Source organism: Rattus norvegicus, chromosome 7 (assembly GCF_021556685.1).
Source record: "Rattus norvegicus strain SHRSP/BbbUtx chromosome 7, alternate assembly SHRSP_T2T, whole genome shotgun sequence".
NCBI classification, from domain to species: Eukaryota; Metazoa; Chordata; class Mammalia; order Rodentia; family Muridae; genus Rattus; species Rattus norvegicus.
Window position 1 is genome coordinate 113304848 of NC_141540.1, and position 19812 is coordinate 113324659.

The window sequence follows — 19812 nt, forward strand, 5'->3', positions numbered from 1 at the left end:
ATTTGACCTTAAACTCACAGTGATGTTTCCATATTGTATCACGACTACTGAGAACACAGGTGCAAGCTGCTACACATGGCTTTTGTTTTATTGTTTTTTTTTTCTAAGACAGGCTTTTATGCTGCATCAAAGGCTGGCCTGAAACTTACTCTATAGCCTAGCCTGGGCTAAAACTTGGATCACCATTCCTGCCTCTGCCTCCCAAGAGCTAAGATTGATGAAGTAAGCCACTATTCCAAGTGTACTTACTATATTAGCAGCTGTATTTCACTAAACTTTATTAAACAGCAACATTTCCATTTCTTTAAAATAACCTACTGGGATTGCTAATGACACTCTATCCCACAGTCCCTATGGGGACTATGCTAGAAATCGTTGCTTATAAAGAGCTAGGTGCCATTGTTTAGAGGAAGGAAGGAAACAGTTCACAGGGAAAAAATAATTCCATCATCTTTGAATGCTATTATATCTAAGTGTCTAAAGTTAGCCTTCCCTCTGCACCCACAGTATAATCAAAGAAGTGTCCCAGATCTGCACACTGCCTCACTGACATTCAGGGACAATTGGCCTTAAAGGTAAATGTATTCCTTTCAAATCCGAGCCTTCAGTCTAGCTGTGGAGTGGTTTCAACATTCAGCTGGTGACAATAAAAATGCCAGCAGCTCAGGATCCCCATAGTTGTCTCTGTCTCCATGCCCACTACAGACGAAGATCTGCACAAACACGGCCACCGCCAAACATGACTCATTTCCTTCCAGGAAGGGATTTGACATTTCTGGAGTCCCTGCCCCACTGGGCATTCAGTTAGGGCTTTAAAAGACCCTGTTATATCTAACTTTGGCTGTAAGCGGAAGTCATGGCTGAGTATGTAAAACATTTAAGACATCAGTCTCAGCCATTGACCTCAGACTCTGCAGACTGATAAGAAATCTGGGCTAAGAACAGTGGCACCAGCTATAATCCCTGCACTTGGGTGGGGAGGACAGGAAGTGGAGGAGTTTAAGGCACTTTTCATTTACATAGTGAGTTTCAGAAGCATCTTTGCAAAAAAATTTTTAAAAAGAATCAGTGAATAATTAGGTTTAATCAGCCACCTAAGGTCACAGAACATGAAGAGCAGAGTCTCAAGATATCTGATTAACAATTGTCCAAGTAACCTCTTCCCAACCAAGTCATTTTCCTGACTCTTTCCTGGGGCTAGGATGCCTGGTTTGGGTGGTTCATAGTTTCTTGATATTTGATGATAGTGGAGAAGGCAGATCAACCATGTGAACGGCAGATGAGGTACATGATTGTACCCTGGATATTCAAAAGGCGGATCTAAATCCCATCTTCCCAGGGCTTTTATCCCTGCAAAGCTACAGGACCATTTTACTAGCCCAGTTCTCTTTAGATGTTTATTAAGTACACTTTCCAAGGGCTCCTTTCTCACTTCTCAACCTAGCCATACACAAAGAACCTGATTCCATAACATGAATGAATGAATGAATGGGAACCATATCATTCCACATGTACACATTTTACTCTTGCCTAGTTGCGACCAAACAGCCTGACAGAAAGAAATGAATTATTTATTGTAGCTCATATTTTCAGAGATATCAATCATAATGATAAAGGGATCAGAAAAATGTATATCAGAGAAGCCATGAAATAAAGAATGGGGGTATAAGAAGGATCTGGGATGAGGCATTCTCCAAGGGACTGATAACCTGCTTTTTCACTGCTGTGTTTTATCACAGCGATAGAAAAGTAACTAATATACAAATATTCTGCCTATTTATTGCCAGGAACTCAATTAAAGCCTTTCTCGGATCCTAGTAATCATCTCTCTGGAATTTAATAAACACAGGGTAGGGGGTGCCTCTTTTTCTCAGTTCCCGCTGGAAGGAGACTAACATAGGCAGCAGTCTGGATCACAGGCACAAAACTACCCCTGTGATAAAGACCGGAGATATTTGTGTATGCCTCCTAACCTTCTGATGATCACACAGGTATCTGACCCATTTGGAGTGAATGTGGTTGATGAACGGGGTCACATGTCCTCTATCTTAGTACAGATTAGCACTTCCTGAGATGCATATTCATGCTGAATTCGACCATACAGACTAATATGTAGACCATACAGTTTTAGGTAGCCACCTAAAACTGAAGTTGTCCTGTCTCTCCATCCTCCCACACGGGCTGCGGTGAACACTGTATTCTGAATCAGTATTCAGAGGAATATAAGATTGTTTCGTTTTCTGTTTTTGCAAAGAGGTTTCTTAGGATGGAAGGAGACATTGATTTGTTTCTAAATATAATTATAAATTAATATAATCGTTAATTTCTAAACCATGGGTACCATTTTATTTGTGTTTCCATTATTTACAGTCTGCCTTTGTGCTTTGTCCTTTGTAAACCGAAGCTGCTGGATCTCCTCATGGGGTCTGCAAGCTGTGGAGGGGAGGACGTGAACTCTCCCAGCAAATAAGGCTTTGCTTCTGTCATATGAGGCCCAGCTGGGTCCTGACTAGAAACCTCCCCCCAAGATGCATGGCAAATCCTGCTTAATCCCTCAGTGCAACTAAAATACACCTCCTCAGGAGGTGTCACAGGCTACCTCTTGTCCCACTGACACTGCTTTCTTTAAATTCCTCTACTCCCCTCCTGACATTTGTCTGTGCTTGTTATTAAGCCCAATGACCTAAACTCCATGAGGACCACCATCAGTCATGTGTATTAAATGTTTCCTACATCCTGGGGTTTGAATTTTTTTTTGTTTGGTCCTCAAGACATTCTTCACTGCTTAGATTTTACGACTAGAGTTAAAATCATGGTTTGGGCTACTAAATGCAGGAGCAAACCACCTGTCCAGTCAGCATCTTTAAATAACAAACTGACGATTCAGAGAAGCTGACAAAATGTCCAATTAATGTAATTAGGAAGTCAATCCGTTCAGGTAACAGAAGGCAGGGGAATTTGGAGAGGTACCAGCTTCCAAAGTCAACCTTATGTCTGCCAATGTAAGAGCCTCCAGCCACTCTATCTTCTCTGTGTGCTTCTAGCAGAAAAAAAAAGCCTGTATCTGAGTTCTGAGTTCTCCCTGTATGACTTGACTTGGAAGGATGATGTTAAAGGGAACATGTAGTGATAATTCCCCAGGACTGAGCACATGTGAGTAGAAAATGTGCCAGCTTATAAAGACAGCATGGAGCAAATGGCCCTGGTGACCTCTGAAGGATGAGATTCTTGGATACTAGCTGTTAAAAGAAACAGCAGTATTACCTCAGAATTAACTGGAACTTTTCAGAGGGTATATGTGCTCTCTGGGGTATCTCTGGATCCATTTTAGGGTCCCATTAGACCCATGCATGACCTGTTTGAAGATGTAAACTGAGCAGGAAATAAAATCCTTTTCAGAGGCAGCTGTTAAACCATCATTACCAAAAAGAGAAGCTCTTGCAGCTAAATGCAGAAGCATGTGTTCCCAGGGTTGTCACCATGACTGCCATCTTTTTCTCTGTTCTTCCTTTACAAAGTTGGCAAACATCACAGCACATAGTCCCTGGGACCTGCCCCGGTAGTTTCTAAAACCAGGATGGAGCTCTGAAGCTATCCATGGTGCTAAGTTCCACAGCCTCACCCCCATCTTTTGCAGACAGCTTCTGTATAGAGGCAAGCAGGATGAATCATAGGAAATACTTGCCAGATAATGAGTCACAGTTGCAAACCAAGGAGTCAGGCCTTCTTGGCAATGCAGGGAGACCAGTGGAGACTCAAAGCCCTTAGTGACCAAAGGATGCTAAGAGTGGTCATTGCCTCTCTGTCATGGGGAACATTTTCTGCTAACAAACTCATCTGTGTGCCCAGAAATTTTGCAAAGATACTGTTTGATAGGCAAGGATACACAGGGAAGAAACGAGTCTGTTTTCTGGAAAGCGCCATGGAGCAAGAACCAAGACACCAACCTGCAAGTGCTCAGAGGAGGCATCAAGTCCTCCATGACTCATTCAGTGCACAGTGACAAGAATAGGTTTTTATCCCAGCAGTGTTGCTGCAGGCCTCAATGAAAGAGTGCTGTTCTCCAAAGGGAACTGTTCTAGGTGCTGGCGTTGGTGCTGCTACTGGAGCAGCTACAAGTATTTAAGGGCTTGTAGGTCAACTTCAACTATACTATCTTCAGCCTTGGTTTCTGGTATCTTGTCTTGCTAAACTCTGTATTCCTTATCTATGATATCAAACACTTTCCCTCGCCAGATCATGTTCAGCACTACAGGAGACCATATCATGTAGGCGGTAGCCTCGCCCTTAAAACACTTCTATTGTGGGGGTTGTCTGTGAGCCCCAAAGACTTTTTGAGATCACCACCACATATCTACTGGAGAAACAAGAGTTCTGGCTTTCCAGCACAGCACTAAGTTTTGATCTTTTGCTGGCCATCGCTCTTTCAAAATATTTAAAGAATACCCTCCTTTGGAGTGAATAATAGGAGAACAAGAAGGGACACAGTACCCCAAAACACTTGGGCTTCCTGTTGGGTAGAGATGACAGGGAAAATTGTCTGTTTTCAATGCAGGAGATGCACTGGCTTGATTGATTTGCTTTTGTTTCTCTGGATAAAGGCTCCTACTTGTCAGAGGCTATGCCTGGAACTCACCACAATGGTAGCAAAGGTCAACTGTGGAACAGCTGACATAACATCTCTGAGTTCTCCAGGGGAATGCATGAGCCTTCTCTGCAGATTCACAGAGGGAGCCTCATTGCATTGAGCAGTAGCACATTCAGTGATGCTACCTTCTTGGTACTGCTCAATGTCCAACTGCCCTTGGCACAATCTCTGGGTCTGTGTTCAATGAAAACTAATAATGTCAATGTTTGAAGCCAGATTCTTTACCTGCATCAAAACCATCTAAACCTTGACCAAGTATATGTATAGATCACAAACAATAGTCATTTGAACCTGCCAAGCAGGGCCTAAGAGACCTGGGGAGTTCTCCTCATGACCCATCCTTTGGTTATAACCAGACTATCTATGTTTATCTCGTTTGATTTATTGCTTTGTGGTTGTAATAATATGCACTTCTGGGAGCTCTGGCTGTTCATGCAGCGGACCTGGGCTCAGCTGGCAGTACTTATATGACAGTTTACAACTATCTATACCTCTAGGTCCAGAGGTTCCAGTGAAATCTTCTAGGCTCCACAGGTATTTCATACATGTGGTGTACATACATGCATTCAGGCAAAATACTCATATACACAAACATAAATCTAAATGAAGTCAGTGTCATATTGAAGGGCTGGGTCTGAGGCAAGGCAAACATTTACCTTTAAAATTATTGTTTTAGCGGTTGGGGATTTAATTCAGTGGTAGAGCGCTTGCCTAGCAAGCGCAAGGCCCTGGGTTCGGTCCCCAGTTCCGAAAAAAAGAAAAAAGAAAAAGAAAGTTATTGTTTTATACATATTCATTTATTTATTTGTGGGGGGTTCACACACCACATCCCATCAGGGGATGACTTTCAGGAATTAGGAGCCTTCTTCCACCATATAGGTTCCAAGTTTCAAACTCAGATCATCAAACTTGGCAGCAAACACTCATATCCACTGAAGCCATCTTGCATTCCAAGCAATTTGATTAAAAAAGAAATCAGTACCCAATATTAAAGCATACCCCAAAAGCCATAGCCCAAAAATCTAAAATCAAGTGAGAGAATCAAAAATGAAGAGAATTTCAAAATGTAACCAGAGAGGGCCTCGAACCACCTAGGACTAGCAGAAAGGGTATGAGGATACTCAGTTATGTACAGGCTAGTCTTGCCTTTGTTTAAATTTTGGTTTGATTTTGTTTTGGGTTTTTTTTGCATGTTTGTTTGTTTGCTTGTTGTTGTTGTTGTTCCTTTTGGTCTACCATATTCATTTCAATCCAAATGGTATTGCATTAAAATATTATTTCTATCTTCATTATTAAGGTTTCTGGCTTCCTCTAAGATTTGGATATGTACTACCTTTCTGGCCCTTCCACAGGCTATGTCCCCAGGGGATGAAGGAACAAATAAACAGACCAAGAGTCTGTAAGTTACCAAGTACTGATGACAGCATTTTACCTTCAGTTGTCATGGTGACACTCCTCAGTTTATTAAAACAGAAAGGCAGAGACATAAAGAAACTTTCCTAAGGTCATAAGCCAAGAGTCCAAGCCCATGTCTATCTCCTGACCTCAAATCCCTATGATCTACACTATTAGAAGAGTGACACTCCATTCAGACAGGGCAGAGGAAGAGATATAAAGAGACACAAAGAACCAATCCTCCCTCACTATTAAGACTGAGGCCACAGAGACCAGAGAGAACTCACTATCGAGCATCAAGCAAGACAAGAGTAGGAAGTAAGTCTACCTGTCATGATCCAACCCAGCTCTGTGCAGTCTCTTCTTATAGCTGAATGCTATACCAACAGCTTGTGGCTACAGGTCAGTAACACTTGTTCCAACAGGCGGAGAGCATTTCCCTGCCTGCTCTTTGATTGAGATTATGCTTCTTTCCTCCCTGGTGGCCTCTTCCTATCTCTGTGGCTTCACATAGCTAACTTTAAATGTATGCCTTGTATTCCTGTGAGGGCAGCAGAGCTCACTCATATTTATGAAGCTTGGCTTACTGCTTTCTAATCGATCACCAGTTATTTTATGCACCCTATAATTCAGTTCTAGCACTCCTCTGGAAACTGTTTTATTCTATGCAATGAAGTTGAAGTGTCTGACACAGAATTCATTACTATCCAGTAAGCTCCACACATTTCAGTGCCACTGATGGTTATACTGCGCATCCCACATATTTGCAGAGGGGAAACTGAGGCTCTCTGGCTATACTTAGCTTTCCAGATCACTAGAAAGTCAGAAACACAACCTGGAGCTGGACTTCCCAGATGTTAAGGCTCTTGAGCAGTACTTGCCTCAAACTTAGATGAAGCAGTGAAGTAAGAGAATACATGGTGTTTACTGAGATTCACTGACCTGTGGTCCAGCTACTCCTGGAGGCCCAGGGAGGCCTTGGGGTCCAGTATCTCCCTGCAATAGAGACAAAATGATGTAAAAATTAATTAAATAATAATTCTGAGAAAAAGCTCAAGTTGAAATTATCACCAGGCATAAGCAGCCAGATTCTTCCTCACATGTGGGCAAGGGATATAGGCAAACATGCTTTCAAACATGGCCATGAAATCATAGGTCCAACTACCACTAATATGTCTAGCTGGTAGTAGTAGACTTGATACCCAGTTACCACGGTGGACCAATACCCCCTCGTTGCCACATTCACAGAGTTGATCTGTGACTAGCAGACTATGATGGAAATTAACAGTGTACAGCTTTTCCAGTAAGGGTGAACAATGTCAGCTCCCACTCTGTACTGTCTCTTTCACCCTTGCTCCTTGTCCAACCTTTCATCCTAGGAGACCCAGCTTCCTAGTCTCCATTACACTGGACAGTCATGTGGGAAGAGGGACAGAGACAGTGTGAAGCTCAGCACAAAACGCAAAGCCCTTGACTCACTGTCAAACAAAACTTAAAGGAATTATAACTGGGCTTGAGGGCCACCATGGGGGAGACCTGATCCAGAACTAACAATCTTAGCCATGTACATCTATTGTTTTCAGCACTAACAAATATCCAATGCACTCAGGGTAGAACATTTTGCCAGATTGAAGAGGGAGTCTCCCTGAGTGTGCCCATGTGCTTTACATGTGCATATACATGCAGAATTAAGCACATCAGTCACTTTTGATGGTTGTTCTTGCTTTATAACACATGGAAGAGGGGCTTCCAAGATGGCAGGATGGGGATCATAGATGCCCACCAGCTCCTGCCAGGAGGAAAAGAGCAGAGTAGTTCTTTAGAATGGCTTTAGTTCTGATGCTGTTGCTATTGGTTTTCAACCAAAAGGATGCCTATCTTGCTGCTGCCCCTGTGATGGAGTCCTGAAAGGATTTATCTAAAACTGTCTCTAAGTGATGTGGAGCTGTCACCAGAGAGCCACCTACTGGCAGCACCCCAAAGTGAGGGCCCCTGAGAGTAACTTAAGAGGTTGTCTTTCTTCTCTTTTCTTTTCTCTTTCTTCCTTCCTTCCTTTTTTCCTTCCTTCCTTCCTTCCTTTCTTCTTTCCCTCTCTCATCTTTACTTCTTTTATTTGTTTTAAAATTCATTGTTTACTATGCAAAGTAATGGACATCACTGTTATATCTTTATATCCCTAAGCCATTATACTTTATTTATATTATCCATCCATTGCCCTTCCCTGCCCTCAAACCCCTGGTCTCCTTCCTCTTGCAGCAGCCCTGCTTCCGTGTTGCATATATTCCATCACTATTTCCTTTCCCCTGCCCCCGTCACTTTTGAACATTTTCTCCCATCTCCTTTCTTCTTGCAGACCTACAAACTAAATTTAAAAGTTCTTGAGTTTTTAAAAAATAAGACAGGAGAAGGAAGCATCAAATATGTTCACTTCACAGCCTATACAGAAGAAAAATCTATAAGCATCTAAGGTTTCCCACTTCATATGCTATAAAATATTTCATCAGAAATATCACAAATATGTTTGCTTTGATGACTTGATCACTTGTGGAACTGATCAAGGGGAAGTGTCCTTAGACAAGTTGGTTCTAGGGTGTGTTTTAGGACCCTTCCCAGAGACCAGAGCATATAGATGGATGTGTGGGATCTTTTCATACATATACAGGCTAACTGCACCTACATGTTTGGACTTCTTTATGGGAAACATATGGTACTGGAGGCACCAGAGAGAAAAGAAAGATTATATTTCACACCTATGTTGGTATCTGTCCCATATAAATATGGAATGTAGTATCAGTTGGGAAGTTGACTTTCTTTTTTGGTAATAAGAGAAGAAACCATCCCCTAATCCATTTCCTGAACAGTTATTTTGGATAACATCATTGTGAAATGTACACAATTCCTTTTCAAAGTTAAATGGGATTTTTGGTAGACTTACAACCTTTCTTGAAGGTCATCTCTGAAATACAATCAGCACAGAAATTGCCCTAACTTCAAATGGCTATAGAATATTAGCATAATCCATACTTCAACTTTCAGAGCTTCCTCCTGTCACACAGAAGGGGATTTCTCTGTCTCAACTCTAGATAAAGCGAATCAGTGGATCCGTGGTTACACTTACCAGGTAAATATAAGGCAGGGATGTATGAAAAATGCTGCCATTGAGTCCTCTCACTAAAGGGCTTACTGCAGTTTATCTTGAGAAAATGCCTACAGTGGCTGTTTAGGTCATTCGTTTATATGATGTGGGGATTCACTTTGCCTTAGCAATCTCTTAGCATATAGCCTGCACTGTGTAACACATTCTGGTGGATGTTTACTCAGTATCAAAACTGTTTTTCTTTTCTGCGTTGGTGGAGAGTTTTCCATTGCTGTCATGAGATTTTGCTCTCAATTTTACCTTCCATTCTGGGAAAACTACCTAAGCACCAATTCAAGGTCTACTGTGGCAACTAGAACAGACGAGATGACTCAAAGTTGGATGAAATGAAAGGAGGCAGTGAGAATGAACTCCATGAACTCCATGAGAAGCAGAACTCAAGCTTTTAATTTTGGGTCTCTCCAATGCCTACCTATTGACCAACACACATTTTTGTGGAGGAAAGGAATGAAATAATGTCCCACTATGTATCTGGACTGGAAATAAGATCCTCTTCTGCTGTCTCACAATCACTGAAGTTACAGGTGTGTGCCACTGGGTCTTGGGACACACTTAAAAGAGTCTCAAAATTAGGTAGTCACAAAGTGAATATCTGGGTATGCGTGGGAAAGGTAGTTTATAGTCTACATTAGAAGAACACATTTGGACTTTACCCTGAAGGAAGGAATCTTTATGTGCACACTGCTAATAGTTGGCTTATGGGGTGGCCTTCATTGGAGATGTCATCAAATGTCTCAGGATGTATGCAAACCCCAATGGCCTTGGTGTGTCTGAACTTTGCCCTGCCACTAAGTGGGAAATGATTAAAGGGAAAGAGGAATCTCCAAAACAAAATCCAGCTGGTCAGAAGGACACAACTAAATTTGAGTTGATTCATCACCTCTGATCTGCTTCTCTATAAAAATGCTAAAGAGAAAGAACTCTGGAAGGCAGAGTTTGCTCAGAGTTCCCGGATTGCTGGCTCTGAAAAAGGTAGCTTCTGCAGCTCCTGGGCTTTGTTTATGTGATAGCAAAAATAGGTCTAAAGATCTACAGTGGCTATTGGAACATTCTGGATATCTCAAGTCAGACCGATGGAATGAAAGGAGGCAGTGGAAAAAGAGCATCAAAGGAACATGAATTTTTCTACATCACAATGAATGCTATAGGCAATCCCTTCATAAAATGGCCAAGACCTGCAAATATCCAGTCTGCCCTCCTCGTACTCCACTGTGATGTAAACAGTCCCAAAGCTTGAATCCTCTAAAATAAATGAAGGTCATGCTGGATCTAGACCATGGGATTTCTTCACTGGAGGAATGGAGCTTCAACTCTACCTCCCCTTACCTTTTTGCCTTCTGTCCCTTCTCTCCCTGGTTTTCCTGGAAGACCCTTGTCCCCTTTGAAACCTGGCAGACCTGGGAGGCCTGGGGGACCAGGAGGGCAATCATTGCACACATCCTTAGAGAAGAAAAAGAGACTAAGTAAATAATTCAGCTATTTGCAAGGCAAAGTAGCCCCAGGCTCCACCCCCTCTGGTTGATATTTGGTTATAAATGCCAACAAAGATGGAAAAACAAACTGATGGATTGTCCAGGCACTTTTGTGTCTAAATTTACGTCAGTATGAATGAGTCTTAATTACTTCCCAGTTTTTCTCTAATTCTAGCCAGACACCTGGCTGGAAATATGGCCTGAGAAAAATGTCAAAATTCATGTAAAAAACGCCTGTGAGCATGAACAAAAATGTTGAGTGCACAGTGAAGGCAAACACTGAGTGTTACTAGAAATAGCATGTTCTGCCCTGAGGACAGAGTCAAACAAAGCCAGGAGGGAAAGTCTCTGCGGTGTGCCAAGGTAAAGTGGCTCCCTAAGAAAGGAGAACAAAGGAAGCCACAGGCACCTCGTACAGTATGTCCTGGCTGTGACACAAAGCCACATTGTGACCCTGCTTAGCCCTTCTCTTTTCCCAGGACAGGCATTTAATAAATGTTCTTAGGAACTCAGCTTTGCTTTTTATCAGGACAGGTAAATGCTGTTCCTGGCGTAAATTCAAAGCTTCAGACTTGTCTGTGTCACCTCTTGACCTTGAAAGTTCCCAGTAGGCCAAGTATCAAGTAACCTGACTGTACTCCAGCTGCATCATGTGCCCCTCTCTTGGATCACCTAAGCTCTTCTATTCATTCTCTTCTTTGAGGAAACTTAAATAAGTAACACAAAGAAAGCACTAAGAAAATAGGGAGACCAGGTAGACAATGCCCAGAACATTCAGTCATTCTTGCTGACCCATTATTCATTTGTAAAAGATACTTGCAAAGCTTCTGATCTGTGGGATACTGTTCTGAGACCACTGACTCTATGAATCTAAAGGTCAGTTGCTGTTTATCAACACAAAATAAATATACTAGCTAAGGTCCACTGAGTGCTCTGTATGGAAGGCCAAATAAAAGCATGTGACCATAAGGGTTTATAGTCAATGACCTGCAGTCTTAATGGATTCTGCATTCACCTGCTTTATCTTCTAATCTCAGAACACAGTTGTTTTTCTGTGTCATAACAGCAAGTTCTCCTTTCTCTTGCTTCTCCCCTATGTAATCTTCAAATATAGTTTACGTTATCTTCTACTCTAAGCTTTCCTGACGGCATCTGGAAAGAGATGGACTCATCATGCTCTCAAAGACTGGTCTCAGTACTGTGTGGTCTGCTTGTAACTTTGTTCTCTGCCCACAAAGTACACCATCTTGATCTTTGCAGGACCAACTCACAGCAAATAATCTTTCACGGTTCTGAGTTCAATAAATGAAACCCAAAGACCCAAGCAACTGTCGAATGATGAACCAACCAATCAACCATGTGTCATTTTCATATCTCGTCTCATCTTCTTTTAGCATGCTGTTTGAGAAACTGTATATTTAGAAGGTAGTATAATTGCTGGAGTATATGAAGCGATGGTTAGGTAAAGTAGAGGAAGAAACCACATGCTTCCTGGTTTCTTTCTTTTAAAATTAGAAGACTGGAGAAGATCCAGGATTATTATTATTATTATTAACACATTTAAATAAGATGTATAAATGGGCCATTACAACAATAGATGGATGAACAGATGGATGGACATAGGTGGACATGAATAAATGAATATATGGGTAGGTGTGGATGACTAAAAGAAATAGGTGGGTGAAGAGATGGGTGAATGGTGAATGATGTGTCAATGAATAGGTGGATGGGTGGATAGAGGGAGGGGTAGATAAGCAAGAATGAAGCGAACTTGCAGGCTGCAAGAATTCTAGCCATTAAGACTTATTCTGGACATGAAAATCCAAAATCCTTACCATTTTGTCTTGTTTCCAGCAAAGGTTTTCCCTAGTTGTCATCTTACATAGCCTACTATTCCAGAAAAATGCCAGACCCAATCTCCTGAACCAGTCTGTAATCTCAGTTACCACAAGATGAGTCGAGCACCACCCGGTACTACTGATATTCTTCGTTGGCTGGTGATACCTGGAACTCAGCTTCTCTGGATCCTATACCCTTTCTGTGGGTAAGTCGTGTATTCTCTGAATTTCCAGAGACCAAACATAGAGTCTTTTTTTCCAACGAGATGGTTGTGAGCAGGCCCTACTGGCGTGTAGCTTCATTTCTCTGGCATATGACTTTATAAGGCTTCTGTCAACTTGGAGCTCATTTATGAGCCTCAATCTCCTTGTTTGTGAAATGAGGACCTCAAGTCAAACAAGAATAATGAATGGAAAATGTCCATCTCATCAAACACAGAATTAAAGCATAATAAAGTGTTGTTGTTACATATCACTATGTGGTTAATTATTTTACAACCTAAAACTAGTGTCTTGCTCCATTTATAAACTCACCTACGACTCAATTACAGTAGAAAGTCAGTAATGGAACACAGCACTTGGGAGAGGGTAGATAAGGTAGGATTTACTAAAGGGAGGCATTTCATGAAGATATTCTGAAATTGGCCTCCCAGGGCAAAGATCTAACTACAGAAGTCCATCTTACAAGGAGGATTTCTTCTGAGGCAATCTCCAAGCTGTCATGATGAGGTATGTGTTGTTCTAAAATGCTTTGGGACAGTAGTTATTTCGGTAGTGAAAGACACCTTCATAGTTCCAAGTTAGCTGGAATAGACTGTCAGACTTTAACCTAAAGCATCACAGTGGCTGGAGACACAAGAATCAAAGCAAAAGATGGCCAGCTCCACAGTTCCAGCCAAATCCGATTGGGCAGGCTATGGTCTAAAGGTTTCCAAGGACAGAGTACTGGACCTGACCACAAGTGCTCAAGTTATTGCTAAGCTTCTGTCTGCCTGGATGAACATAACTGCATCCTTTATAGCAGCTGGAGAATCAACACTGGATCAATGTCTGTCTCAGTGCTGTGGCAATGAAGTGTGAGATTTGACCCTCATAGTCTCATCCTCTCCTGTCATCACTGCCATACAGATTGGGGTATCCTAAGGTTTAAATCCTAAAGGCTGGGGGCCTCTATAAACCCTGGTCCTTACAGTGTCACCAAACCATGAAGAATTATCTCAATTAATAAAAGCCTTTAATAAATGAGATGGTAGCTCACAACCATCTATAACTCCAGTTCCAGGGAATCCAACATCCTCTTCTGGACTCTGTGGGCACTACATGTACATAGTACACATTCGTGCTTGCAGGCAAAATACCCATACACATAAAACAAATCTTTGATGCCTGTGATTGGTGGCTGCCATACTCAATCATGTAGACTTAACAGGCACTTGTCACATGGTGAATTCATAACAGATGTTTCTGCTGTTCTTAAGACTATTAAATATTTGTTCAGGAAGGGGAAAGGTTTTGAGGTCTGTACTCCCCCATCACCATTTTTAACACATGCACTTTTACCTTTACTAAGAGATTTATGTCCTCTGGAGACAGCAGTGAAGATGGGCCCTGTCAAAGTAAAAATAAGTTAAGTGCAGACACACATGCATACACACAGTATCTTCATGAATCTTCAGAGAGTGAATGGTCTTCAGAGTGTAAGCTGTTTGGGTATTCACAACAGGTTTGTGTATTCATGGGATACAAGCAGGTCTATCAGAATCCCAAGCCTGGTAACCACCAAAGGAGACTGTGCCGGAGCAGTACCCATTCAAGCTGTCCGATCCTGACCATGTCTAGAGGACTCCCTATCCCCAGCCTCCTCATGTTCTCCCTCCATGCCCTTATCAAACCATAAAAGGTTACACAGATATTACAAGGAAACAAAGGACTAGACTGCCTATGGTTCACCTGTCACAAAGGTTCCAAATGGTCAAGAGTTATTGCTGTTAATCATTCACAGCCTAGTATGATATAAACCAGTGTATTCAACTCTCCTGGGTGAAGGAACACTTTAAATAACATACTTTATTCTGGGATGAAAGGGGAAATGAGACATGTCTGAAGGTATGTGTGAACGAGGCTGAAGCCACTGGACTCACAAACCCACTGAGTTGGAGCATGCCCTGTGATGCCTGTAACCAACCTGTAGCACAGGAGATAAGGAGGATTCAGATTGCATTGGGCTCAAGGGACACTTGGGGAAAATAAAAAGGAAGACAACTTACAGGGGAGTTCATTCGGGGTTGGAAATCTCTGCTGTAAGCTAAAGACTACAGTGGGAAGAAGCACAATAGAACAATTCCCCAGAGGCAGAGCATGGACTCCACCACACGAGCTTGGGCCATCATTGGTCTATAGTAATGACCCTTAAGAAGGTTAAGACCTAGACATTTTTTCTATAAATTTCCATTTTCCTTAGCTGAGAGGCTTCATTTCATCTTGTAGCTGACAAGCCATCTGACTGCTTTTGAGAAGTTAATTGCTGGTGGCTACAGAGGATTTATGTCGTCTCCTGTGCTGAGGTGTCCAATTCAATCAACTCTCTGAAAAATAAATTGTGATGTTTCTGAGAAACACTGGGGCTAGAATACCCCAATTTGGGGGTGGTGGAGTCAGTAGCATAGCAAGGAGAACCCATTTAGCATGCGGTTGCTAAAGGCGTATTAGAGTGAGACAGTCGCTTGCTTCCAGTTGTCAGTGTGAGATACTCTGGAGAAAAATCTGACCTTTCTAATAGACATTTATTAACCTTTTAGTTTAAAGAGGGAATTTTTTAGCTGAGATCGGTTATGGTTTTCTGAGAAGGTCATATGAGTTGTTCAGGAGGTGGGAGGATCCATACAGCTTCCAGTGGGACATTGTTAGACAGTTAGCACTGTACTGTGATATCTTACACTGTTGTTCGTTCTTTTCATATCTGGCACGAGCCCTTTGAGTGTGTTGGGCATTATTCACAGAGGCACAGCGGAAAGGGGGTGAGTACAAACAACAGAAAGGCTTTGAGATAATTTAACCAGGGTCCCGCTCATATCATTTTTCTGTAACCCTCATGAAAGGTCTGGAGAAAGTCACCTTAGTTTTGTATGGAAGTGGTAACTTTGGGGCTGGGGACATAAAATGCATGCCAGGTGACACAGCCATGGATACCTTTCAGGAGTTGGCCACATGCTAGAGATTAGGTCCAATGACGTTAGGTAACACATGGTGAAACGTATTGGAATAAAGAGGACACAACTTATATCCACCTAGAGTCTTCTTCCGTCCAGCCTCCGCTGCTGAGAACATTCATTAGAACCTATGGGGAAGCCATACTGCCAATGATTGACAGGGAGGTGCAGAGGTCAGGCCTTGCCTATAGGCTACTCACTGTACAGCTCCATGTGGCAATGGGCTAGTCAGAGAAAGATGGAACTCTCTGACCTATGGTGATTGTCGGTGAGACACAACTGTCTACACCGTCTTTTGTATTCTACCAGTTTATCCTTGCAAGGTCATGTCAATTTCCAGCCTGTGGCAGGTGTACTTTAAACTTTCAATGCCTCTGGCCAGAGTCTTACTCTTCTACCTGTTTCGCTATGGTCTTGCCCTGCAATGATGACATAGCTTACAAACAGCTCCACTGGCTGCTATAAAGCTGGGTCTATGGTGGAAAAGTAGTTATTTTCACATTTTCCAATGTAACTGATAGGCATCCCTGTGGAAGTCTTCAGTGGAAAGTGTCATTGCCCCAGAGGCAGAACAAGATCCTGCTCTTGCTCTCTGCTGTGGCCACCAGGTCAAACAAGATAAGGAGAGTTGTATGAGTGCCCAGCACTCTCTGTGCCTTGGGAACTTGCCTGAAGCCATTCTTGCAAAGAGGACAAGAAACCCCTCAGACCCATCACAAGAGGAAGCTTCTGTCCAGCTGAGCAACTTGATTCTAATAGTAGACTGTGGGAGGAGTCTCTAGACAGAAGCCTAATGGGACACTCTCTTGGACATTGCTTCTAATGGTCTGTTTCCTCATGGAGAGGTCCTTTCCATGCCCACACATGCTCAGCCTCATGAGTTCTTTCTTAAAGAGGCCAAAATGACCTTGTTGCCTGGCTAAACCTTTGGTATCTCTCTCCTACCACGGCCAATTCAGGATGTGTCCCAGAAGATGGGGTTACTGTAGCTCAGAGGTACCTGTTGGATCTTCAGTTGGTGTGCAATCAAGCTAGGAACCTGGGAGAACCTCCTTAAGCTCATAGAGAATCAGTCTTGCATTCTCAAATGAACCAAAATAACTACTTCCGGCTGTCTAAATGGTGCCAGCACTCAAGCCAGCCAAAATATAGAAAATGCGCATGTTGGTAATGGATGCCACTATGGTTGAGTTTCCACACTAGTTCCACCACTCTGTCTTGGGTCTTGTTTCACTGGATCTCAGGGCTATCTTCCCCTGATGGCCCATGGCTGAAATGGACCAAAGGGAGGTCCCATCAGGGCCTTGGGAGGTAAGAAGATGTGTACCTGCCTCAGGCCAGGCTTTCTGGCAGTGGCTTTGAATCCACAGCTCTCAACCCACCATTCTAGCCAGCACCTGGCTCTGCAAACAAGTACCGTGATGGACATGGATCTACACCATGGTATACTCCTGGTTGCACTACACCCCAAATGACTTCCCGCTGCCCAATTAGTCCCTGGTTAAAGCCTCTTGAACTGTCTTAATTGCACTTTATTTCTCGCTGGCACCCTGACTGACAGTCAGCATTCATCCAGACCCGGCAGGTGACATACTGGTTTTCCAGGAGGCCCTCTTTCTCCTGGATTTCCTGGTGTACCCTAAAAGAGAGAAGAAAGAAAGCCATCATTTTGGTGATCAGACCCCCTCTATCTACTCTACACATCCCTCCATCACCCTCTGCCTCAGCCAACTGTGACTTGACTGTACTCAACTACAATTCACCCAACTCTGAAAATAGGACGTAGTTGAGCTTTCCAAGCGATAGTGGTAAGTGTGTAGGGGATAATCCTTTCTATAAGTCTCCTGAGAACCTCAAACTACAACCACATTGTGTACTTTGTGTGCATTCAGAAGTCCATCCACATGCAAACCTGTCTTGATATTTTATTCCAAATATGAGGGGTAGAAGTAGCTTTGAGAAGAAAATGCTTTCATTGATGATGGGATACAGGAATGTAAAAATGACAGAGGGACAGGTAAATCTGAATGTTGGGAAACAAGAACAAGAAGAGCTTCCTTTCTGTAATAGAACCCAGTGAAGGGAAGAAGGTTGTACTATCTCTGTTTAATGGGGACCAATAACAGCACAGGCAGGTGATAAGCAGTGTACGCTGTTGCTTACTGAAGCATCTTTGCCCTATAAAATCTCATAGCTGCCATTTATTCGTCTTGCCAATGAGTGTGAACTGAATGCCTCTGGTGCCTGGCATGCTGCTGAGTATCAGGGACCTACAGATCCTAAGCTCTAGGCTCTTGGATCAAAGGCCAGGAAATAAAGACAAAAGATGTCTGCCATCAGCATCATAAATGGGTTTTATCCCAAGGGGCCTCAGGCAGCCTGTGTAATTCCCTTGAGGAGAAGTGGGCAGGACAGCCAGGAAGAATCAGACCCTATGTTATCAAGACAGAATGACCAAGAAATAAGTGACAGTGTACTGGAGACCCAGGAGTACTCAGGGTTCTGAAAACATCATAAAAATGTTTAAAAAGGAAATTTGAATCATTCAAAAATCCCCAATTGACAGAAAATTAAAAATATATAAACAGACACTCTGGGGCTCCACAGAAACATGGTTGAGTATGGATGCTGGCCACATGGACAAGGAAGGCTAGGAGAAGGTTAGATGGGCTCACAGGAGCTGACTCTAAACACTGACTAACCCCAGGGTGCTTCGCTTTACTTACATCCTGGCCAGCTGGTCCTTGTGGGCCGGGGAATCCAGGTAAGCCTCGAGATCCCTGATGAAAAAGAAAGATAGGCTCCAACTGTGAGAAGGCAGGGCTCACCTTTGTCTGTACAGCTGGCTATGACTACACAAACAACCAGCTATGCAGAGAGACTGCTAGTATGAAGTGTTATCGTAATGGAATCTAGAATCCCTTCAGATTCTGGACATACGTTGTGGGATTATCACCGCTATGCTAATTGATGAGAGAAGACCCATATTAAACATGATCTGGGGATCCTGGGCTGTAGCAAATGGAGAAGGTGAGCCAAGTGCTTATTCATCCATGCCTCCTAACTGTAGATGAGATACAAGCAGCTGCTTCATGCTGCTGCTGCTGCCTTGTCCTCCCTGCTACAACAGATTGTTCCTTGCGCAGAGCTAAGACATGAAAAAATGACTTTTTCCATCTGCTGCTTTTGTCATAGCATGGTATCACAGCAGCATGAACAGAAATTTGACAATAATGTATGTGTCAAAAGCACCACGTTCAGACCTTACTGAGCAGGATGCACTCCGTGGAGACTTGTGCTAGGTACACAGACACAACGCTCAGGAAAACCTTCCATGGATGCGTGACATAAACCTCATGTACTAGCTCCTTATGGCCCCTTTGCTAGAGTGGAGGACACAGCTCCTATAGAGAACCATGACTGAGCACCAATCCAGAGGGCCCTACTATGCACCTTGAGTTTCATAGCCAGCGCTGTAAGCTGCTAATCGGTTAAACAATTTTCTTTGCACAAGACCCAACAAAATACTCAGCTCATGCACGACACTGATCGCCTTCCTAAGATCACTTCCATTATGTTGACATTTTGTGGGCAATATCAGGCAATGGCTCTCATTTTCTTAGATTTACAAGTGGAAAAATGAGCTCTTCTCAGGGCATTCAGTATCTGCTCTGCAGGAGCTGAAATGACCTCTTTGGAGGGGGTCGGGGAGTCTTTGCTGATCTCTCTTCATACCTGCCCTTCATCCAGAGTCCCACCTCCTTCAGCTCTACACAGCATAAATTGCTGTGAAATCTCATGACCATAAGGCTCAATTGTTCTGAGTCTCAGTTTCTTCATCTAGCAAAACATCCACAAGACTTCCTCTCTTCCTTAATCAGAAACCACAAATGAATACCAATTTAAAATATGTGCCCAGAGCCAAAGGCTGGGTATGATCCCAGCTGTTGATATGTAGTTCCTCTGCTTATGAGGGGACTTAAAAGCAGAAGACACTCCAGCAGGTACACAGTGAATGCTTTAAAATGGCCAACAATGGTGGCTGCTCCTGAGAACAAATGCATTTTGGGGGCTCTCCTTTTGTATTAGTAAT

The 19812-nt window shown here is 42.8% G+C and overlaps 1 protein-coding gene across 3 annotated transcripts in view; it reads right to left on the bottom strand.

Moving 5' to 3' along the window:
* The window catches only part of Col22a1 (collagen type XXII alpha 1 chain), a 241795-nt gene that overhangs the window by 51410 nt on the left and 170573 nt on the right, over positions 1-19812 (bottom strand). For 2 of the 3 annotated variants that reach the window (NM_001447163.1, XM_087557414.1), the window contains 5 exon segments: positions 6986-7039; positions 10527-10640; positions 14071-14118; positions 17314-17358; positions 18446-18499. In NM_001447163.1, coding sequence (NP_001434092.1) covers positions 6986-7039; positions 10527-10640; positions 14071-14118; positions 17314-17358; positions 18446-18499 — 315 coding nt within the window. 3 annotated transcript variants of the gene reach the window in all.